The sequence below is a fragment of the Emys orbicularis genome, chromosome 3 (genome assembly GCF_028017835.1).
Source record: "Emys orbicularis isolate rEmyOrb1 chromosome 3, rEmyOrb1.hap1, whole genome shotgun sequence".
Taxonomy (NCBI): domain Eukaryota; kingdom Metazoa; phylum Chordata; order Testudines; family Emydidae; genus Emys; species Emys orbicularis.
Window position 1 is genome coordinate 121,544,226 of NC_088685.1, and position 25,548 is coordinate 121,569,773.

Sequence of the window (25,548 nt, forward strand, 5' to 3'; positions counted from 1 at the left end):
CGGAAGACAGGACACTGGGCTAGATGGACCTTTGGTCTGACCCAGTATGGCTGATCTTATGATATATTATTAGGCTTCAAAGAATGGGTTAATGATGCGAAGGATGAGTGGTATGTTCTAACTTTGTTGTGTGGGTCAATCTCTTGATCACCTTTCTAGAGGGGAATTAGGTGGTACTCTGTGGTTGAAGTGCCCGGCCCGGGAAAGGTGGCGTGGGGTGGATCAAAATTGAAACAAGAAGACAGCTGCCAAAACTAAAAAGCCAAACTGGTAAACAGCAGTGGGGAAACCAGAATGTATAAACAAGGTTGAGTTGGCCTAGGTTTCTTCCCACTGCTGTCACACAAAAGGCTCTTCACAGATGCAAGTTGAACCTCGTGGTATATTTTAAAAAAACATATTTTAAAGCTGTAACTTTGGGATTTGTATTTTAATAACTTTTGCATTATGTTATGTGCAACGTGCTTTGTTTCTGTTTGATTATAAATTGAGGCTTCTAGCATGCTACACACAATCCATGTGACCCAACTTGTATAAAATGTCCATTTGTTTCATGCAGCAGATATGAAATTTGTAACCAGCTAGGTTATATTGATTTTGCAGAACATGATCCCCAAAGCTTCTGTAAAGGCTATGCAGTACACACATAAACATGCATACATTCCCTTTTGTGCCCTATCATTGATTAGAGGCTCCTTTGAAATGGAAAACTTCACCTTTTAAAAAGGCTGTTACATTAGTTGATTCCTTTGCTTGCTTGAACTGATTTCCACTGACTTGGAGAGGGAAAGGAGGGGGAAAGGTGGGGCTCAAAGGGAACGTGCTTGTCAATTACTGATAAAAACTGAGCAGAAAATCGTTGCCGCTGAAGACACCTGATCCGCAGGCATCTGTTACAGTAATTTAAACACTTGGCTCACTGATATGAATGATTTCCAGCAAAAAACACCGAGTGACCCTCCAATTTAGGATAAGGTGTTTTTGTTCCTTCTAGCACATCACCTAACTTTTCTTTCCTTGTTTAGATAAATGACTGAATGAACAAAGGGCTTCTAATGGCTTACTGAATGGAATCCCATACCCTCAACACTTGAAAAAAATATTATTAGTCAGATACACTGCAGCTTGATTGACAGGGTAGGATTTGAGCTACAGCACTTCTAAATCCTAAAGCCCCACACTGAACCATTATGTTTACACTTAGTTATTTTATTTTGAAAGTGTTTGATAGTATTTTATCCTTCTTTCCATGGTTACTCAGCACCCAGCTGGGATTGCTCATGTTTGCCAGCCTAAGGCTGTACATCCCATACTGTAGAAGTGCAGTATCAAGGAACCAGGTTTTTTTTTATATGTACTGCGTGTGTGTGTCTGTGTGTCTGTGTGTAATCTATGTTCATGTGCACAGTAATAGGAATTTCTACAGGTTTTGGATTTGCCAAGCCCTTCAAATTACTTTTTATGTCGTTTATTTCTTACTTTTTTTAGCAGTAGTGTAAAAAGTTGTTTGTATTTGCAAATGATTTTGAAAATCTTTCATACCATATCTGGTCCATAATTCCTTTGACCTGGTACGGTATCAGTGGAAACATTTGGTTCATGCTACACACTTTCATTCATATTTGGTGTCCTTCCGTTATTTAGATTTGATACACAGTCAATGGAACCTCTAAGGATTTTATCAAAATAAGTTGTTTTATATAAATGGTGACACAAGAAATTACACAAAAGTGATTGCTTCATATCTTTTTGATGCAAAGTTTATAATATTTTTTTTAGCTTGATGGGGCAAATTCAGTCTTCAGTCATACCACTGATTTTAGTAGAGTTACTCCAGATTGTACACTGGTCTCATTTTCTCCTCTTCCATACAATTAATTCAAAGTATTTTACAAACATTAATTATTTAAGCCTCACAATGCCTCCATATGGTGGTGAAGTAAGTAATATTGAACCTGCTTTTACAGATAGGTAAACTGAGATACTTGGAGGTTATAGTCAAAATTTTCAGAAGTATCCACTAATTCTGAGGTCTTCCATTTTTAGGTGCTTTAGTTTGAGAGGTGCTGAGCATCCAGTATTTCAGTAGAAGTCAGTAGGTATTGTGGATGTGCAGCACCTCTGAAAATCACGCCTTAGGTGTCTCGGATTGGACATACAAAAACTGACATATCCAAAATTAACAGACACTTTTTTGAAAATATGGCCTAAGGGATAGATTTTTAAAGCTCTTTATGCTCCTAATGCCCTTTGAAATCAATGAAAGTTAGCTAGGCATCTAAATACCTTTAACAATCTGTTTCTTGGTGACTTGTTCAAGGTCACAACATGAATTAATGCCAGAGCTGGGAATAGAATCTAAAAATCCTAATTATTCCCTGGCCTAAACACTAGATTACACTCCTTCCCTTATTATAGTATCCTGATCATTTTATTTATTTGTTTTACAAATACAAAAGTATATTTTACAATAAGGTCGAAATTTGACTTTTTTTTTACCTCAGAACAAACGAAAAGTTCTTTCCTGTATCCTAAAAAAGCCCACAAAACTCATCTTCTCCTATTTAAGTAAATTATTTTTTAAAATGCTCATCTGGGTTCAAAAATTGCATGCCAAGTTTCAGTCTTATTTATATTAAAATAGTAAATTGGGAACTTCTCAGAACCACTGAATGTAATGGAAACAGTAAATGACCACATACTCCTACTGTAGCATATGCTGTCATAATGGGGATACTTAAAGAAGCCTTATTTATTAGGGCAAATGAATATGGGTCAGAATAAATTTATAAAAAATCTTTAATTGTTTTCCCCTTATAATTTTCACAGCGGTGTATAGTTAAATATTCATGATAATGCTGATGATATGCTAAAGGTCTTGAAATAGATCTGGAGTCTCAGAATCAACACAGGTTATTTAACCCTTTTCATCTAATGCACCATCAGGGACTTGCTCAGTGAAATCCCAGAGCACTGGAATAATTAGAAGATCGTAATGAGGATTTAATTAGTCCTTGAGATATGCTGAAATAGGACCACTGAGAACTTTTCTGTTTGGACATGGATTGCAAGCTGAATTGATGCCAATGCAGTTGCTGTGATGTGCTGGAAAATGTATTCCGTTGCTGGAGGCAGTTTCATGGCACCATTCTGTGCCTGTCAGATCTGCATGGAAGATGCCCAGAGTGAGAGCTTCTGAAATTGTTGAACAGTAACCATCCTCTTCTCTTCTCCTCCTCCCAATATCTTTCTTGTCATCCTTCCCACTTCTAGCTTTATTTCTTTACATTGTTTACCTGCTCCAGCCTGTTGTGGGAGGGGGGTGGTACTATAGTATATTTTTTTAAAAATCATATCACAAAGGAGAAAAATGGGTAACAAATAGGATCCAGGTGTTGTGCTGAGCAAAATCTGGATGTGTTTGACACAGCTGCGTGTAAGCATTATCTCCAAATCTAGTCCTTATTTAGTATTAGATCTTCACAGAAGTGATATTTATCAGTAGCTGCAATGTAGTAAATTTAAATGGCTTTTTGGCAGCAGAGATGTTATCCAGCAAGAGGTAGTAACAGATGGGATGTGAGCAGGCATTTTGATGTTTTCTTTGTGCTTCCCTACAAAAAACTAAACAGCAAACTGAATTTCTGTAAGTATAAACTGCAAATTTACTCATTTGATTTCATGAAGTTTTTGTTATCCCCTTTCAAGTTATTTTCTTTCCTCATATATATATACTGTCACTACACAAACTTCACCATTATTTAATTTCTTATAATAAAAAATAAACATTTTTATTTGTTCAGATGGCATAGATTCCAGGTTGGGAATTTGTCCCTAAATTTCCTCCACAAATCCTGATATGGTTTAATACTGACATTTGATGATAGAGACTCTTCCCTGAAATCTATTCCTCATCTTTAAAAAAAGAAAAGAAAGAAACAAGAAGAAAAAATAGATCAAAGAACTCTGATTGCAACAAAAAAGATATGGTAGTTTGCTTTTAGATCTTAAAAAGCTCCCCCCCCCCCTCCTCCTTACATTTTTGCTCTCATTTGGGATCTACTCAGAGCACAGAGGAGCCAAAGAATGAAATGATTCCTGTCATTAAAATTCTTCTGCTTGCCATGTTAACGATGACACCACTTAAGGTTAAATCAGACTTGGTAATAAGTTTACTTGATATAGGCTGAAGTGTTTCAGGCTCTTAAAAGGGAAGGCGCTCAAGGTGTGCCCCAGAGTGCAAAGCCACAGGTATGTTTGGGTGCCGTCTGCTTTCACCCCTTTCTCCAAGTGGGTGAGTGCAGCAGAGCTAGCTCAAGCTGACATGCATGAACAGCATGCCAACGTGGAAAAAATCTTCATGCCCAGCAACCTGCTACTAGGTGAATTATGGTCTGGACAACCAGAGAAGTGTTTCATGTAAGACAAGAGCAGATTTTAGCTGAAGCCATTACAGATTTTTAGAAGCAGTTATTCGTTATAAGGATGCCCCATAAAAACAGTTTTTCTCAACTTGAATGCCATTACTGAACAGTCTCAGCGCTCTTACTCCTCCCCCTTCTTCCAAAGGGGAGACACAAGCACATATAAAAGTGTGCTTGCATTAGGGAAGAATTTGGCTCTCTATATGACTCTGGACAGGACTGTCACATTCGTGAGCACTTGTTTCACACACAACATTTAAGGGGAGAAAGGTCGTCATCAGTATGTCTGGTTGTTTTACCATTGCATTTTTTTCTGAAATGATGCAAGTAGGGTGACCAGATGTCCCGATTTTATAGGGACAGTCCCAATTTTTGGGTCTTTTTCTTATATAGGCCTGTCCCGATTTTTCATGTTTGCTGTCTGGTCACCCTAGATGCAAGTCATATGAATAATATGGGGAGCTGGGTTGCAAAGTCTCTGCTTTGGGCCATTAGAGTCTGAATGGCCTTTGGCCCGTTGCATAGCAAATGTTGAAGGGAGACTGTTGCTTTACTTGTTTTACAATATTTAAAGTGATGCACGATGCCAAACCAAGTTAATTCTTAAAGAATCCAAATGCCAGTTTCAGCAATTGATGGGCGTGGGCTTCAGATTGGATTTGGATATCAGACATATTTCCCTTACCAGCCAGCTTCAGCCTTGGAGTGAACTGATCAGTTGTGGCATGATGCTAAATATACAGCAGTATTGTCTTTTTGCAAGAAGAATTGAAAGGGGCTGGAGTATGTTTTAGGAGAGATAATAAGCCACTTTCATAAACTTCACAACCACAGAAGTGGGGGTTCAGAGTAAATAATGAGACTGGTACAATCAAAACCTGGAACCAAATCTCCAGATAAATTTTGTTCACTACCAGCTGGTCATTGCTCTTTTCTTGCTGATGTTAAATATAGTTATACTTGAGAATGAATCTTTATTTCATCTTTTAAATTAAATTGGGAATTCTTTTTTTGAGGTTAGGGGAGGGGAATTGAATTAGTCTAAGAGAGTTTATACAGTTGCTAACACTGAGACTCCTCTACAGAAAAGTTTCCACTGACTTCATTAGACAGCCTCTGAATTCTCTGCCTCTGGGGTCTGGGAGTGAAATAAGCCACAACCAGTCATTGATGAAGAACTTGACAAAGTGACAGTCGTCGTTCCTGTCACCAGGCTTACTGTAAAGTTACTGAGTCTGATTGCTATCCTTGGGACAGCTTCCTATCATAGCCTGTAACATCTGAGCTGCCTCTGGTCTGCCTATTGAGCAGCATTATAATTTCAAAGAGATTTGGTATTTACGTTACCTTAATTAACCTTTATACGAGGCCTCCCTAAAAATAATGAACGGCTAATCTAAGCTCCCTATTTCTTTTTAAGTCAATACATAAGTTATCTGAGATCTAAATAATATATTTAACAATAGCTTATATTTATTTAGGTCTTTTCATTCTAAAGGATCCCAAATGGCTTTGCAAACTGCAATATATACATTTATCACTGAGGAGCTGCTGCCAGAAACAACAGTGTGAGGACAGGGACATTTTGGGGCTGAAGACAACGGGCTAATTTTTCATTTATGAAAAATGTCACATAACATTTTATGTCCATGTAAGACAGAAAGGACACACTACATATATTTATGGTTTTGTCCTCAAAACCCTGCATACTTCATGGAATTCAGTATATTTACCTCATAAGAAGGAAGCGCTAAGCAATCCAGTGGAGATTTGAACCTGAGTCTCCAGAACACTAAATTTTTTAGACCTGAAGTTCCAACCATAAAGCCTGCAGACCCTACAGATTAACACACTGAAAAATGCCCTTCCTTCCACTCTTTCATCTTTTATTTTCATAAGTATGCATGTTATGGGGGAAACAGACAAATGTCAGTTGTATAAAGCAGACAAACTCCTTGGAATTTTTCACATTGATGCTCAGATTCGTTTTTTTCGGGCCATGCTTCCAAGTGAAATTATTGTGGATTTGTTTTCTAACTGCAGTTTACTGTTGTCCCACTTTCCAAAGCACCATGGCAAAAGGCATCATGTACCATGTGTGCTGCAATAATACATTGTTTGCATGTGAGATAGTGTATTAAGGGGCACATGAACAGTCATCTTTGCCTCTGTCAGTGTGTCGAGGACTCCACAAATGTTTTTGCTTTTCTGCCCTCAGTGCTGCACTTAAACTTTACATCAGAGAGCATTAGGCAAGAGTTGCATAAGGAAAGGTTGGATTTTTCTTCCCAAGCTACCATCTGGGTAATCTGTCTGACCCTTCCCCTGATTCCACTTTATCAATGATAGATTATGTGAATTTCAAGGCTAGGCAGTAGCTGAGCAGGGCTGGGGGTGTGAAGAAATTTAAATATTATTGCATGCCATACCTAGACAGGGTTTTGTAATATCAGAGAAAGAACTGAGAGAGAGTCAGCCAGTTAACCTAAGAGCACAGCTGGTAGAACACTAGGGGGTCTGGGTTAAAGCCTTAGCTAGGTCATTAGTTTCCATCTTCCCCAAAGCTACTGGCATTGTCAAGAGAAACTGGCTGAAAAATAAACAATGAAGATATTGTAAGATATTAAAGCATAATAGGAAAATATTTTTTTTTAAATAAATGCAACAGATCCAATATCCCCACCTCCCCCCAAATAGAAACTTGGCCTCTTTGTGAAGAGGAGCAATAGCTCTCGCTGTCTTTGCAGTAGGAGATGATTTTGCTAAGGTGGTGCGTTGTGTGACTATTATTTCACACATGCAAAGAAACATCTTTTGTTGAACTGGTGCAAAGAAACAAGGCAATCAGTCTGCAAATAATAGCAGATGCCAAGATGAAAATAAATTGTCCAGGTGCCAAAGAGAAAACATGTTGTGTGTTATTGTGGCCCAAAGAACCTTGAATGTTTTTAGTGGCATCCTGATGCACTTGTAGAAGAAGTTGAGGTTCATGCTAGCTAATGAAACAGCTGAATGTAGAAATTTGATTTCTGCATAGTTGGTATGGCAGAAATAAAACATTTTTTCCCCAGAAAAGCTTTAGAATTGATTGTAGAATGAACGATGAGTCAGAGCTTACATCAACCCTGAGTATTTTTTCCCCCATAGAATTTTGAGATCCTCCAGCATTTTTTAGAATACAGGAATTGATAGTTCATGAAGTGGAAGAAGATGTCTTTTTAGGGGCCATTAACTGAGCACACTGGCTTCACCATTGCTCTTTTGATTCTGTTTCTAATTGATTTTATAATGTTGCTACCCTTCAGTTCAGAGGAGGGTACCACTTCTCAGAGGTTTGTATGTAGTGTTCTATTAATCGTTTATTCGATCAAATACAAAAAAGGGTTTTGTGCCTCCTCTCTCCCTTAGGAAAGCAGCTCCTTTGAACCCCATTCAACATGCGCCCTGGCCCCTACTTTTAACTTTTAATAAAAATCTCTGTTCCTGGGCAAGTAAGAAAAATAAACAAAATCATGTGCAAAATGTGATTCTAACTATGGTCTTTTACATGGCTCAGGCTGTCACCCTGGGGCAGGAAGGGAGCTCCAGCTCCAGCCCGGCTGCTTCCCGGCTACCCTCTGAGCAGGGCTTCCGCCCAGGCTCCCAGCTCCCTGCTCAGAGCCTGACAGCTGCCCAGGCTCTACACACAGAGCTCTCCATTGGGTGGCTGCCGTGCTCCTGGTGGGGAGCAGGGAGCCGAGAGCCTGGGGGGGGGGCAGCTGGGCTCTCAGAGGGGAGCTACACAGAGCTGAGAGCCCAGGCTCTCAAGTCCCCCACACCGCCCCTGAAGCGCTCCTCATTAGGACGTGTACCACTGGCAGAAGGAGGGTAGAGAACCACCGCAGTAATTGCTGCAGTGGCTGTAAGCTGACCTATGTTAGGTTGACTTAAGTTTGTAGAGTAGACATGCCCTGAGTGTCATGTCCTGGAAGGAGGCTCTCCAGAGTCCAAACCAAGTATGAAACTTTGAAAGAATCCCTCTCAGATTTTAAAGGAGAACCCAGTACATACTAGGACTGCAGTTTGGAAATTGATTAGTGCTTGATAGATAGCCCTGGAATGTAGTCATATTCAGTAAATAAATAGTGATGGTGGGCATTGTACAAATTAGGCCTGGTCTACATTTAAAAGTTAGGTCAGCATAGCTATGGCTTTCAGGGGAAGTGAAAAATTCACATCCCTGAGCATCATAGATATTCCAACGTAATCCCCAGTGCAGGCATGGCTATGTCAGAGAGATGGATTACAACAAAGGAAAAACCCATTCTCTCACTGTAGGAAGCATCTACACTACGGCACTACAGTGCCATAACTGTGCTGCTGTAATGCCTGTAGTCTAGACATGGCCTAAGTGAGTCTGAGTGCATTAGTTCATGAAGTGTCTAGTAGCATGTTTATATACATATGTACATACATATGAAGAGAAAAAGTAAAATTGTAAATCTCTGGGATAAACGTTTCAGACACAAATAAGTATCAGTGATGTGTAGGATACTGTAAAAATGCCATTTACCTTTTCTAGCCCTTTCTGAAGGAAAAGAAAATTTTTCATTGTCAATAGCAAAGATTGTGTGTTTTATTTTTTGCATTTTACTAAATTTGTACCTAGCCAATTTAAAACTTCACATGTATGCTTTATTTGAATGTACAAATGTATTTTATCTTAAGTTAATTTTATAGCTGTTAATAGGTAGTCTGCTACAATTTCACTTGTTTCCTGCAAAATGCAAAGACAACTTTAAGGCCTTTATGGATTGTGTACTTAATAAAAAAGATTATTTTTTAAAACAAATATGTAAATAAAAAAGTTCTATACATCTTAAAAATACAGCAGAATACACTTTATTCAGCTACTCTTTAAATAGCTCACCCTTACCAAATCCCACTTGCATATTTTCCTGTGGCAAGTAATTTCTTATTTTGATGGCTAGTAAAATATAATTTTTTCCACCATTACCATAAATACATTTTTTTTGATGAGCACATTTCCATGATGATTTTTTAAGGCTAAGCATGCTGTTGTTTTACAGAAGTTTCCTAAAAGAAGCGAACTTGTCACACAAACTGACACATCTGATGCAACCTAGTTATTTGACCACCCCATTCCCACTCAGATGTAACCGTAATGTAATCCGACTGCTCTTCTTTTAAAAAAAAAATCAAAAAACCTTTATCTTAAATCTAACTGTTTGAAAGAAAATGTATTTCTTTTTTTGTTTTGGTTATAAGATGAAGCTGAACACTTGTGGGAAAATGTGCAAGTAAGGAAAAATGAATGTATGCCAGCTGTTCCCTGCCACTCTTGATAAGATTCCTAAAATTGATGCATTTTTTTCTTTTTGGTGTGAGAACTTTAATTTCTTGATCATGAACCCATTTCCTTTCTAAGATATTTGGGCTTCCTGCAGATATTTGGAAGCAAGCTTGGACTTCTCCATGGAGCCATGGGAGCATGGCCATGTCTCAGAGAAAACCAGATCAGGACCCAATCCAGTCCTTCCCGTCCACATCAACAGTGGGACTGCAACACAACCTATTTCTCTCCAGAAATAAGCCTTAGGGGGCAGGATATCCCACTTCTAAGGGCATGGTTCTAACTCGTCTGAGACAGTTGGGAACAAAAGATAATGTAGCACAGATGCTCTCTCTGCATCTCCAGGCTCCATCACATCATAACTTCCTCCCCTCTCCAATCTCAAAAGATAACAAGAAACACCAAACCATCCTGAGAGAAATCTCACATCGTCTGAAACCAGGGGCAATAGAACCAGTCCCTCAGCTCGAAAGCTGATGAGGATTCCACCCCCTTTGCTTTGTGGTCAGACAAAGATTCGGGAGCTGTCCAGTTCAACCAAAACCAAAACCTCTAGAAGCTGAACAAGAGGTCATTTGGGATGGAGACTCTTCCTTCCATTTTTGTTGCAGTCTCTTCAGGAGACCTTCCAATGTCAGTGGATGTGGAAGAAACGTATCTGCACATATCCATCAGGCCCTGTCGCAAATCATTCCTCCACATCACCTGTGAAAACCATCACTACCAATACAAATCATAGCCTTTTAGTGTGTCCACCATAGCCAGGATGATCAAGAAGGTATTAGGAGTGATAATAGCCTGGCTGAGGAATCTTTTTAGCCAGTGCAACATTTGGAAAGTTAACCATGTCATATAGATTAAAAGGTCCATTGTGAATAGGAAGGCTGTGTACTTTATTTGCTTACTGGATATAGAAGTGGGTTTACTATCTTTATAATAAAAGACTTATAGTGCAGCTAGTACAGAATGTTTCATTGAAATGGATCCCAGGAGTGTGATACAGGTGGTGTCTGTTGGAAATATTAACATTTATTTCATGCCAACTATTATGTTAGGATTTAAATTAGTTACAGTTATGTCCTCTGACCACAGATTTTTTGTAATAAGTTTTGTGTGTGTAGTAAAGTAACTATTTTACAATGTAGGAGTCTGTCTCAAAACAGAGCTGAACTCACATAAATTTTCCCTGTCTGGAAGTACGGAAGTTCCCAATCGGTATTACCCTGTCTTCAAGGCATCTCTTTTGACCTTGACTACCGTGATTTTTCTTGCCACACTACAGTGTATATGTTTTGCTTCCTCTAGAGGGCTCACAAACTATTTAAAGGGATACTATCCAATTCCTCACACTACAATAATAATTTATTAAATGTTCAATACTTTGACACACTTGGTATCTCACAGTGGGGAAAATATGCTTACAGTTAGGGCCACTGCCCCTTTTTTTGCCTCTTCTTTTCACCAAACTCCTTTCTCTGTTTCTCTCCCACTTCCTTATCTTTGTATCTCTCCTTCTTTCTTTCTTCTGCATTTCCTTCCCTGCAGCAACTTCCAGTTTCCCAATACTCATCTATGGGCTTCATTTTTATCCTCCTCCATTCCACCACTAATACAAGCAATGGCGTAATATTCTTATCTCTTTAAATCTGACATTTAAGGTGTCGTTAGGCTTTAGCGTTAACCCTCTCCGCCCAATTAGATTAATGGAGAGAAGAGGAAACAGACACCTTTCAGAGCTTTTGTGTCTGATCTCTCCAGTCTCAGAAGACAACACTGCTTGAGTTTATATTCCGTTTGCATTTGGAAGGTTTTGTTTGCAATCATGAAGGACAGAAACTTACTCTTATTTTTTTTCATGAACACTTACATTCTGCAGAATCTGAATACGGCATGCGGGCAGCAGCATCAACACATCCAGCAGGCTGGATCTAGCATTTTATACTGTGCTGTAGAATCTGAAAATGCTATCTCTCCACTGCAGTAAAATTACCAGTTTAAACTGTCTAATCCCACGGAGTATTGACTCAAAAGTGTCTGCAGTACTTGAGGAAAAAATAACAAAAGATCTTTCGTTTTTTATTTGGATATCTTCATATTCTTGCTGCCTAACATTTGTATTTGAACAGTAACTTTTATTCAAATACAACTTCAAGGCCTAATATGCTTTTGCCTCACTATATGTAATTCTATTTGTGCTTGAAGAGTAGTGAAAAAACTCTGTTACTCAAAACTTTCTCTATAATGTTGAGTTGAGGGGACTTTTTTTCAGGCAAATGTAAAGACAGATCTTAACAAGCAAACAGGACAGGTAAGAAATTACCTTTCCTCACAAAAACAGAGAATGACTTGCTGTCTCCTCAGCACATCATCATCAGAGTTAAAAGCAGAACTGAAAACTCTCAGAGAAAACCCCCCGCAAAACTAGTAACTGTGTACAGACATTTGATGGGCTGCATTTTATAAGGTTTTTCTCTTTTTTTTTTAATTATTTGAAAAATAAAAGTTCCATGGAATCCCCTCTCTTCCCTCCCATTTTGTGGGGTTACTACTATGACTTTATAGGGCTGTTGATTTTTAGTGAATTTTACTAGACCTCTGATTGTAACTTGAACTACATATCAAAAATATGAATCATTAATACTTTTCATTTATGGAGGGAAAAGAAAAAAGTATGCAGTTCACGTGTTGATGACAATATAGATGCCTCTAAATTGGTGGAATAAGGATCTGGAGAATGGATGAGGACCTTTAGGCATACTTTATTTATGACTGCTACATCCTGCTCCTCATGTCAGTGATGTTTGGAGCTCTTATAAGTGGCACAGGTAATAGAAGTATTGATGGAAATGCCGCATTACTGGACAAAAAAGCGCTGTATTCTGGTAGAAAACAGTCAGACGCTAACCTCCTACATAATGATCCCTCCACCTCCCCTCCCGTGGTGAATGTAGTTATTTTTATTACAGTGAACAGAATTGCTGTTAATTCTATTTCTGGAGACTTTCAGTTTTTGAAATTGTCTTTCAATTTAATTAAAATAAAATAAATTAAATTAATGGAGATATCCTATCTCCTAGAACTGGAAGGGACCTTGCAAGGTCATCGAGTCTAGCCCCCTGCCTTCACTAGCAGGACCAAGTACTGATTTTGCCCCAGATCCCTAAGTGGCCCCCTCAAGGATTGAACTCACAACCCTGGGTTTAGCAGGCCAATGCTCAAACCACTGAGCTATCCCTCCCCCCGACTCCACTGCCCTTCTTTGGAAAATAAAAATTTGTGAGCCATATCTCCTGACTTTGGAATTTGAGTCAACTTCTTTGCTGACTGCAATGGAGTTATGCCAGCAAAGATTTTGACTCATTGTCTCTGGTTCTGTTTGTTTTCTGATGATGTGAGCAATTACAGCTGTCTGTTGTCTGGGAATCTTTACTTTGAAAATGATTGAAACAGTTTCTTCTTAAGGAAGGGATCCCTTAAAGAGAAAATATAAATGTCTTCGGAAATATGAAAGTGAAAGTTCTGTATTTACATTTTTGTTTTGCTATTTATCTCTCTTTAGGTTTTATGGCAGGCATACAAAGGAACCCACAAATATCCCAATATGGACCTCAGCAGACTGGGCCTTCCATGTCACCACATCCTTCACCTGGAGGCCAAATGCATCCTGGGATTGGTAGTTTCCAGCAAAGTAATTCAAGTGGTACTTATGGGCCTCAGATGAGCCAGTATGGACCACAAGGTAATATAACAAACAAACCATGAGACATGTTGTTAAACTGTAAGGTAAAAAACTAATAATTTTGTGGAAAACTGTTATTCAAAGAATGCCTTTTTTTAAAAGGACTCAATGACACACCTTTTGTTTTAAAATAATTGCAAAAACTTCTTTAGCTAACATCATATTCAAAATGTTATTAGCAGTCTTTGTATTCTTTAATTTCTCAGTAAAATTCACTAGCTTATGGCACTTGAGTTAAAACTTTTTGTTTTGCGTTATTATACTGAGGCTAAGCCTGAGGCGAGAGATTATTTGACATTAAAAGATAATTTGAGGACATACATTGAGTTGTTTTCCAGTGTTGCCTCATCTGACTTGGTGACTGAAGAGAAAACTGGACATATATATAAAAATAAAATAATCCAAAACAGGCCAAGACACAATGTTAGTCCCTTCATAAATTTTAAAGTAGGGTTAAGTCTGCTTGAGTTGAAACTTTACCAGTTATTTCCTAGAGAGGTAGAAGCACTAATGGCCATTTATTTTTATTTTCCATTTAGACTGATAATGGACAGTATTGCTAATTAAATCTGTGCAAAACCTAGGAGTTTCACTTCACTTTGGCTTGAGGAAACATTTTAATTGGTTAAATCTGTGTGGTTTACACCCTTCCAATTCTGGAATTTTTCTCCATGATTTTTCAAAAATGGTTATCAGTGTTTTAGTAAGTTAGTTAACTGATTCACTTACCACTGTAGGATACAAATCACCGAGACCCACTGATCTGTATAGGTTCACATTTTTCCAGTATTTCCTTAATTGCTTTTTGTCATCAGCTACAGTATTGATAATGGTCTTAATTACTTCCTAACTGTCCATATCTCTTCCTGTTTTTGATTTGTTACTTTCCTGTCTCCTTTGAATGGAAATTGAAGATTTCATGGTATGTTTGTAAGAGCAAGAGTTTGTCCTGGGTCAGAACATAAGCTGGCCAAATGTTTGTCCTTGTCCAAAATTTGCCTACTCGCCAGTGTTGGGTATCTCATTGTACACCACTTAGCTAGCCCCCATTAGCCAAGAGATGACAGCATTTCAGCACTGAATGTGTATATTGATGAAGCCGTTATTAATTATTCTTTATTATTTTATTAATTTACTCTGTCTAAGTAGATTGCTGTCTTCACTGGTTTGGTTTTCTGGCCAAGGGAGTAGCTTCTTCTAGATTAACACCACTGTCTCTCTGTAAATGTGCCACCATAAAATACACATGGAGTATTGGATCTGTAATGCTGCCTGGCCCATTCTTTTGGAGGCCAGGCCTGTCATCCCTAGGATGTGCTTGAGTTCTACCAACTCAGGGAACAAGCATCACAAAACTGGTCCCAAAACAGGACTTCCCTTGATATGTGGAGCCCCGAGGCCAGTTTGAAATGTTGTAGTAACTGTGGTCTATTAATGAGTATCATAATACGTAGTTACTGTGGGAATGTAATATTGAGCTCTAATGTATATGGTTTGTGAATTTTAACTAACCCTTCAAATTGAGAGAGAGAGCGAGAGATAGGTCCTTTTATTTTGCTTGTTTGACAGAACTGTTGAGGGATTTAAAAAAAAAAGAGAAGAAACAAATTCTACCCCTGAACATTTAATGCACACAACCTTGAACTAGTCTGTTGCTTCATCTTTAATGGATAACCTTTAAAGTATGCATCTGTTTAGAGATTTAATGAATTTCCAGCGAAACCATTGAATATACAGGGACAGTATTTCCTTTCAAATTGGATCAAAAAGCTTGTCTGTTTCAGCAAGTTCTTCCCATTGCTTGTTTACTGAAAATAGCTATTCTATTGAAAAAGGTCTGTATCTTGATCCAGGAAATTCTGTAGAGGGCTAATCAGAATGCTGTTGGAAGTGAGTTCTAACGAGGATGATTTTAGTATTCTGAGTTCTATCAGAATTAAACCCTCTCCTTGTTTTGTTTTGGTGGCTCTTCTCACCCCACAGAAAATCCCCTTCTCATTAATCCCTATGATACATTTGTTCTAGTGCTCTGAACAAAAGACTAGGAGCCAAGAACTCCTGAATTCTAATTCTAGCTCTGCTGCTGATTCCCTCTTTCAACTTGGGCAAGTCAATTAATTTCTCTGCTTCAGTTTCCTTAACTGTAAAATGGGGATAATAATGCCTCACAGGGATGTGTGAAGATTAATTAGTTATGTCCAATTTACTGGTGCCTTCCTTTTGTTTGTAAAGCATTTTGTAGTTGTAAAATGTTGTAGTAGTGCTTCTGTTATCTGAACAGCGAGCAGCTAGCTTAAGTGGTAAAAATCCAGTGGATTTATTATGTACCATCATGACTTCCAGCCACATTGATACTGTTGAGATTCCAGACCATGGAAATAGTTGGTCTGTGCAGTAAAACATTAGCTGCATGAATCCACGCTGATTGAATGGAAAGATTTTTATACTAAATCAATGCATTTAAGTAACATGCCAAATATTACTTTATTTTTCTCTTGAGTTCAGCAGTTTTTTCGCCTCTCTTTGTAGATGAAAGTGTCTATGTAATGATTTTATGGGTCATGGTCAAAAGAAACGGCTATTAAAATGTGAACTTGGGGGCAGTAGGGGAATGAGCATTAACAAGTAGTTTCAAAAGGGCTTGGTGAATAGTGTGATGGATGTAAAGTGTGTTTCTCTGTCAGATCCTAGAGGGGACTGGTGATCCCATCCTCTGGCAATTGTAAAATTAGTACACTGAAGACTTTGTGTTGTATGGGTGACAAAGGGAGAAGAGAACGTGAAATTTGTCACCATGTTGTTTGACCATTTATGAAACATTGGCATGAATGTTATAATTATATTAAATATTCACAAAAATCACTAATCATAATGTGTCTTGGGCCTTATCCAATATATTTTTAATTCGAATGATTATTTAAGTTTTATCTTTTAATAGACAACTCTTCATTTTTTAATGAGCATAACTTGTACTTTCCTCTCTAACACTTACTCGCTAACATTTGATACATTATGAATATTGTGACAGAGATCTGTATAAAAGCCCATTCTGGCTCAAAAAGTCAAAAAATCACTTTTTTTTAATTATAGCTTTGTTAAATATTTCTTTCAGTTACCAAATGTACGTATACAAAGACCGAACAAACAATAAATTAACATTGAAAGGGTGCACTTTACAGCATTATAACACTTCGGAAATAAGAACCTCAAAAGTTACAGTCAGAACCTTTTACATTGCCCACAAATATACTTACAATTAAGAATATACGACAGTGTTGCTCCACTTGTCTTTCAAGTGTCAAAATATAAATCTTTTTTTTTTAATTCATTTTAGCCTTCATCCAGCAAAGCACTTAAGCCCATGCTTAATTTTAATCACACTAGTAGTCCCATTTAACTCAATCAGACGTCTTGTGTACTTGATAAGCATATGCTAAAGTGCTTTGCTAGATCGAGTGCCTTAATTTACGTTTTCTTTGTCAGTCACGGACCAGTCCTGCAAACCCTTTCTCAAGGGAATAGTCCTTACTCTGCAATAGAATAAAAATTACTCCTGTGAGTTAGGGTTTGCAGGAGTTAGCCTCCTACTATAGAGTAAAAATTATCTGAGCTGTTTATGGTCAGTTTCACTTGGTTGTCATGCAGTTTCACAGCAATAGTGAACTCTCTCTGGCTGGTCCAAGACTGTGGGACAAATTCCCACAGAAATAAAACCATCACAAACCTCACCACCTTATGCTCCAAATTCAAGGTGCACTTCTTCAACCTTGCTTTTGCTAATATACCAACATAGCACAGAGTACATATATTACATTTTTGAAAAATACGAAAAAAATCCTCAACACCATTTTTCTTGCCCACCCCAAAGAAAGAAACACTTAAACTGTATGTAAGCTGTCTTTTTGTTCTGTGTTGTAAAATGGCTCGTACAATGGGGTCCAAGTCAATGACTAGTGCTCCTATGTGCTACTGAATACAAATAAAAAATAATTGTTATTGTAATGGATGTTAGTCACTTCTCTTAATGCTCTTCTGGAAGGTTCTTAGATACTTAGCTATTAGGGCCATAGAAGAACCAGCATAGAATAGAGCCCATCTGGGCATATTAAGGATGAGATTTTTCCGAAGTGCAGAGTTTACCTAACTCTGCTCCCATTTAAGTCAGTAGTAAAACTCTCATTGACTTTAGTGCAGTGGTGGGCAACCTGTGGCCCTTCCGGGTAATCCGCTGGTTGGCCACAAGACAATTTGTTTACATTGACCATCTGCAGGCACGGCCGCCCACAGCTCCCAGTGGTCGCGGTTCGCCGTTCCCAGCCAATGGGAGCTGCGGGAATTGGCGGCCAGAATGTCCCTGTAGCCTGCGTCGCTTCCCGCAGCTCCCATTGGCTGGGAACAGCGAACCGCGGCCACTAGGAGCTGCGGGTGGCCGTGCCTGCGGACGTCAGCGAAATGTCTCGCGGCCCGCTAGCAGATTACTCTGATGGGCCGCAGGTTGCCCACCACTGCTTTAGTGTATTAGGCCAATACTGAATGCTATTGAAATCCCACCCGAAATCTTAAAATACAAACAGACAAACAAAAAAACACTCTTCATTTAATTTTAAAAATATAACATTAGTAACTATTAATACTATGTTTTGTAATTTCTTTTTTAAGTAAAAACTAAGGCTCCAGTTCTACAAATGAGTGTTTGCAGGTTGGCTCCTAAACATGAGGACTCCGCCACTTAAGAGCGTCCCCTAATCAGAAATACTTGTAATGGGATTTAACATAATAGCCTTTTTAATAACTTATTCATTTAAATAAGGGCCTCTTTTTAAAATTCCTGAAATCTATATTTATCCAATTGAAAAAAGGCACCACTACAGTTTGATGGATAAATGGGAGCGTAGACAATTTTAAAAACATTTGTAGGGATATTATTTTTAATACTGTGAATCTGACCTCCACCTATAAAGCAAGGAAACTTACAGTCAGTTCTGAAACTTCCCTCTTCACTCCTCTCTAATTGCCTAGAAATTGCAGGGTATCAGACCCCTAAGTGCAGGTACATACTGTGATTCATGCACAGCAATGCCTGAGCAGAGTGGTGAGTTTGGGACATAAGTTTCAACCTTTGGCCGGTTGTCAGTGTCTTCGTGTTTTTATTGTCTGTCTTCCCTTTTTTTAACTCCAATTATCATTTTACAAGTAACTTTGATTGCTTCCTCCTCCATTTGAGACTCCAAACTTCTGGATTCTATTCTAATTTGCTTGGGTGAGCTGGAATCGAAAATCCATTGGATGCAGAGGGGAGGGGTTGCTCACTAGTATTCCAGAGATGCTGTGCCAGGCTTGTACCCACTTGAAAAGTGTGGGCTCTTGGACTTGGCTGCCTGACACGTCCAGCTGATGTGGGCTGGCCCAGCATCTGCTTCATTCTTTGTGTTTAATGCTGCATCCATCTGTTTTCTGTCAAAGCCACTGCCAGCAAATTACTAATCTATTAGAGAAACATGGAAATAAGATTGCACTTTTCAGTCCTGGATTTTTCTCTTCTATTTTGTTTGGCTTTTATTTTTCCTTTTTTGTGGTTTGGGGAAGGTATAAGAATAGCTGGTACTTGAGGTATTGAGGAAATGTTTAGCAAAAAAATAAAAACCTGTGGAAAAAACATTGAAACGTTTCCTTTCTGAAAGGATATCATTTCCCTGTACTCTTGGACTTGGATCCCTAGAGATGAATGATTTTAACTGAGCCAACGTGTGTTTATGGAGAAGATTCCTCTGTTTTTGTGTGTGGTGCTCAGTCTCCATAAACCAAAGGGAAAAAAAGGAAAATTAGAAATATTCTGTCCCTGATGCAAAATAGTCTCAAAATAATAATGTCATCAGTGTCTGTTCCTCCATGTTTGCTGCTGAATTATATTTTGTAGACCTTAGTTGATTAAAGACAGAAAAAAATTAGGAATTCAGGACAAAATTCAACCCTGGCATAAGCTGGAATGACAGTAACTGTCATTGACTTCCGTGGGAGTAATACCTGCTTACATAAGGGCTGAATTTGCTCCTCATTGGAAGGTACCTTATGTACAGTGTGAATGTAATATATATATATTAATATGCTGTACTCTGTGTATGTATATGTGTTCACTCAACCCTGTTGCATAAATATATCTACCAAGCAGTCTTAAGACCAGAGCAACAGCTGAGTTGTGTGTTACTAGTTCAAAGGTAAGCGGAGCTATGGAAAGCTCTAATGAGCACTCATTTGGTGGCCATATATTTGGATTGAAGAGGTTTGGCTGGAAGAGGCATCAATAACAGGACCTCTTCAAGACTATAAATGGTCAGTTGACAATGGCTATGACTAGAAGAGGATAGGGAATAACAGGGCACAGTGTTTAGAGTACAGCTAAATCTGGACACTTTCATCTCTGCTAAACCACATTGTGGGGATCCTTCTGTGAAACAACCACGCATAGATACTGGGTTTCTAAAACAAGAGTAACGTGTTATTTCATTTCCTTCGAAAGCATAGGTCACATATGTTTCCACTGTAGAGAGCTTGTAACTGAATGAGTCAGTTAAAAGTGGCTGGGGGGCGGGGGAAGAGAACTGTGCACAGTAAAATGGCATGAATATATGAATTAATTACACATTCAGTCAGATGCTGGACTAATATATTTCTTTTCAGTATAAACAGGAGGGGATGGAGGACTCCTTGTATTCTATCCGTTTCTCTTTCTGGTAGCTTGAGGGGTGAGGCGAGAGATGTCTTATTTCTCCATTTCAGAGGAAGACCTCACTGGCTGTACCATTTAAATAAGCGTGGGAATATTGAGGAAGAGTCAGAATATTCCACTCTTTGTTATCCCATGGGGGGGAATTGAGCTGTATTTCTACTAAGTTGGGTGTGACGAGAAAAGAAATTGCAAAGCAGCTGAGCAATCCAGGGAAATGTGGGGTTTTATATATTTCTTTAAACGTCTTTTCTGTCAAATCTCCCTTCCTCTCTTTTCCTTCTTATGCTCTTTGTTTTTTGTTTGGTTGGTTGGTTGGTTTTGTTTTTGTTGTTGTCGTTGTTGGATTTTTTAAGTAAGATTCTGTTCCAGAAAAGTTAGTACTTACATTTGAAGAAAAAGGTAAAACACGTTGACTTGGGTAATGTTCGGGATTCTTTAGGAAATGTTTGTAAAGTAATCTGAGTATGTAAAGTGTTGGGTTAAATACTAAGGCCTTGGCTACACTCAGGGCTTCCCAGTGCTGCCGCTCTCTCGCAGCGCTGTAAGTACTCCACCTCTCCGGGGGGAATAGCTTGCAGCGCTGCGAGGGAGCGTGCAGCGCTGCAGGCACTGATTACACTGGCGCTTTACAGCGCTGCACTCGCTGCGCTCGGGGGGGGGCGTTTTCACACCCCTGAGCGCAGCAAGTTGCAGCACTGTACAGCTCCAGTGTAGCCAAGGCCTAAGTATTATTGTCCCTCTTGTAGCCATGAAAGACTCCAAATGAAGACAGAGGTGTTGGTGCTTTGGTGTAATCATGTGTTTGAGCTTCCCTGTCCAGTTCATTGGATACTTGGTATATTTAGCATGTGGTACACTTATATGTTTTTGGTGGGCAACTATTAATCTTTCAGTGTTTTACAATCTGGGCATCAAACCCCACCTTTCATGTACTGAATACAGTCCACAGAACCGGAAGCAATACTCTGCATCATAGAGAAACACAAACTGGGGGAGGGGGAGGGGCGTTATGAGCCTCCATCGGTGTTTATGCATGCAGCAGCTAGAATATGGACCAACAGGAGGAGAAAGTTCCAATGTGAAAATTGAATCACTGGGAAGCAAATTAAACGTTGTGGACACAGAGCTCTACTAGGGTAAAAAGGGACTTCTGAAAGGGAAGGGAAAGATTCCTAAAGTCCTAGCATCACGGGTCAGCACTGGCACAACTGTATTGTAAATTCACACTGTGGTTAGGAGCAGAACCTTTGGGAGCAGGGCTCCAATGAGAAAATTTTGGTGCTGGAATTACAGAAGGATGAAATCTCTGAGGATATAAAATGAGCAAAAATAAAAGGCATTTATGTAAGAAAAGAATTTATATAAGGAGTTTCTTTAACCCTAGGCATCTCTTCAGTGCACAAAACATTTTTGATCAATTGTTAACCCTTTAGATGCAGTGTGTTTCTGTATTCATATCACCCTATGCATTTATATGGCTATCAGTCTGGAAAATACCAGTGTTCTAAGGGTTAATAGAAATTCTGACTCATGTCCTGTGTTACTCACATTATTTGACTACCTAAAGAATTTTCCAGCAGGCAACTTGCTAAATGGAAACATCAGACGAAAAGTTTTATGTTTTTCTCTGTGTTTGTTGTTTTGTTTAGGAAACTACTCCAGACCGTCAACATACAGTGGAGTGCCTAACACAAGTTACAGTGGCCCAGGACCCGGCATGGGTATAAATGCCAATAGTCAGATGCATGGACAGGGGCCAAGCCAGCCATGTGGTACCATGCCCCTGGGACGGATGCCATCAGCTGGGATGCAAAGCAGACCATTTCCTGGAAACATGGGCAGTATGACCCCCAATTCTCCTGGCATGTCTCTGCAGGGAGGCCCTGGGATGGGCCCACCCATGCCAACTGTGAACCGTAAGGCACAGGAGGCAGCTGCTGCAGTGATGCAGGCTGCTGCAAACTCCGCTCAGAGCAGGTATGCATCCAAGCGAAAGGATTTTAAACAAGTAGAAACTTGGTATTATTTCAGAAACTTCTACAGTAACAGTTATGTAGATGTGTGTGTTAATTTATATATGCTCTAGTTATATGTCCTATACATATACGGGTAACAAAGAATGTGAAAGAACAATCTTAAATGTAAGGGAAAGTACAGTACAGCTATATGTTGTGTGAACTGGCCTTACAAGGAGAGGACTTGCCATTTACAATATGATTCCTGGCACTATAGGCTGTTAGAACAGGAAATCCCACAGGGCTATGGTGACATCAAGAGCCAAAAACAAGCTCTTACAATTTAAAATGGAGAATTGTAATATTTGAATTGGAACCCTGTAGCTATCTTAGGGCCAGATTGTGTCCTTGGCTGTGTGCCTGTGCTGGGGAGTAATGGGGCACAAGGCTCCCCTTACTTTCCGGTGCTTCCTATCCATATTGTAGGTAACAGCACTAGGGGAGAGACATTTCTATGGGGCCACTACTCCCACTCCCAAGCAGGCATGCAGGCAGGGATGGGGAGTGGGGCGGAGCCTTGTCTCCTCCCTAACACACGGGCCAGTAGAGCTGAGCTGGCATGGAACGAGAAGCAAGCTGCACCAGGTATAAACTGGAGGAAATTACTTCCACCCACCTGCAAGGGGGGAATTGGGGACGACTGTGACTCTGAGTCACAATCTGGTTTCTTGTCTGCTCCTGAGGGCAGCGCAGCTACACCCTGCCACTTGTTCATGGCTTGTGGCAAAGCCACAGATTAGCCCTTGGGTATTTTTAAGGGGCCTAAGTGCCTATAGTGAAGTGGTTTTTTTCTCAGAACATCTTCATATAAGGAATGTATATGTTTCACTGAATTGAAACAAATAGTGACTGATACTTTTATTGTTTCACCATAAAAAAGGAGTTTCATTATATCTGAGGTTACTACAAGCTCATTCCCCTCTTGTGTATGAAAGTTTTTATGCATGTGTATATTAAGCGCACGTAAGCGCACACACAGAGGCACATATGCATGTATAGGCCTTTATACAATTCTAGGATACATTATACAACGGTATTTGGAAGTTGGAGGTGCAGGTAATTCTAAGGCACAATGTCAAAAGGAAATAGGAAGCTAATGCATTTAGGTACATGTTGCTTTCTTGTTTGGTGCTTTTGGAGTGCAGGTGGCTCCTACTGTTAAGTGTTAGTAAAACTTTTAAAACAATAATAAAGTCACTGTTTTCACATTCCCTTTTAGTAAAATAAATCACACTCCCTTTCAGCAAAATAGCCTAGACCCTTGCAGCGGTCTGTGGACCAGCAGGCTCTGGTTGGCTTGATTGTTTTCACGGACCTATTGAGTAAGATTTACAAAGTCTGGTTCTATCTGTCTGGTTTAGGATATAATCTGGTAGGTCAGGCTAGAAGGAATAAATTAGCCATTGTTGCAACTGCAGGAGCATTTTCTTTATAATAGTACAAGTGGGTGGACAAAGAAAAAATCAAAATCATGTTGTTTTTTTAATTAAAAGGTAAAGAATTTATTGTAATAAATGGAAAGTATATAGTGGTGATTTGCCTTATACTTTGAATATAGAGCCTGGTGTTTGATTAAAAACTAAGATAATTAATTCCTGCTCCCACCTCACGCCTCCCTCCCGAATCAGTTTGGTAGACTTGCTTTCAGTTTCTAGCTTTGCCTGGTCAATAATGCACCATTTCAAAGCCTTTTCATCACGTTGCCAATTTGAGTGATCCAACACCTGTAGGGAGGACTATGCAGTCATCAGGTCTTTACCGCAAAAGGAACATATACAAGCTACAAATTGGGTGAAACCTGTCAATCCTTTCTTATTCCGAAGGATTGGAAGCACGACATTTCTCTCCTTGATCCCAGGTTAAGTGTATGGGAGACAGCATTGTTGCTTTTGGCCTTAATTCTGCAAGCCCTCCATACTTACATATGGAAGGAATGTAGTTGACAGGGTGATTCATACTTGTGATACAGAACAAATCCAAAGAAGCTGTTCTTTTGTTCTGCTTTAGGCCACCATACATTAGGTCGCCTGCTTATCCCAGCCAGTCTGGGGCTGGCGGACGCCCCATGTTTTCTTCACAGCACCCCAACTATGGCAACGCTCAGGCTCCCATGATGCACCAGCCTGACCAGTACGGGTAGGTAGCAATATAAACTGGACTTGCTGTGGGACCTTAGCAGTTTTTTTTAATGTTTATGAACATGCCATCTGGCTGCTGAAGGAATACAAAAATCAAGAGAAAGAACTTCAAATATTTGCATCATAGAGGGGTTTTTTGTTCTTTTGTTTTTGTTTTTACTAACTCCACTGTGACAATATGATGAAAATCTGCATGTCACTCACTCACACACACCCTGCATGGCTTTTGGCATGGCTCTGTTTCCTTCATGCCTGAGAGGGAAATGAAGAACTTCATCACTGAAAAAGAATGAAACCCACCCCACCACACACTCCAGGGGTCATTTCTCCCCCATTGTTGTCGTTGTTTTGTTTAGGAACATTGCTTACATGACTGTGATGTTGTAGTTGTTGGCATTACTACCACTTCAGTGAGCTACTCTCACATAATACAACAACCCCTTTTTGACAGGAGACTTATTTTAAAAGTGATGACAAGATTCATTAATGGGACTTACAAAAGGTTTCATTATGTCATGACTGAGAGAGTGTGTGTTTGAAAGATATCTGCTAGTCCCTCCCTACCGAGGAGTTTTAAACATGCTGGAGTGTCCAATATGAAACATTAGCTTGAAACATGGCTAATGTTTTTCCATCAGAATTCTTCATGCTGTGATTTCTGCAGCATTGTTACAAATCACAGTTTCGGGGGTGAGGGAGGAGGCAGGAAATATGCACAAACCTGCTTCCAGCACAGTCTTTGATCTTCCACAGTGCCAGACTTCATCTTAGTTTCAAGTGTCATGGAATTCCCTCCATGATGTTATCTCCATTACTGACCAATAGGAAGTCTCGAGACCCATGTTGCCAGTGCCTTCCCAGTCATCAGCAAGTTTCAATTTCAGTTTTCCATGAACTGTATATTGTTTACATAGCCACACACACACACACAAAAAGATCGAGAAACTCCAGAAAAGAAGGTTGAGAAACTACTATAAAAATCAGTATTGGTTCTCTTTATTTAAAATGGTAGAAGCTGCAAAATAGCAAATCTTGCCCCCTCTCCCCACTCCCCTGGCATTTGCTGGAATTGGAAAGCTGTACCCTGGTATATGCCAAAGTACATGAACACCGTGCAGCGTATTTCCATGTATGTCTTGAGTTTGTAGGATA

At 39.3% G+C, this 25,548-nt stretch overlaps 1 protein-coding gene across 3 annotated transcripts in view; it reads left to right on the top strand.

The window, feature by feature from the left end:
• ARID1B (AT-rich interaction domain 1B) overlaps positions 1-25,548 on the top strand; it is a 412,174-nt gene that overhangs the window by 309,196 nt on the left and 77,430 nt on the right. For all 3 annotated transcript variants that reach the window (XM_065400299.1, XM_065400297.1, XM_065400298.1), the window contains 2 exons: positions 13,337-13,516; positions 21,893-22,220. In XM_065400299.1, the coding sequence (XP_065256371.1) occupies positions 13,337-13,516; positions 21,893-22,220 (508 nt within the window). The remainder of the gene's footprint in view (positions 1-13,336; positions 13,517-21,892; positions 22,221-25,548) is intronic.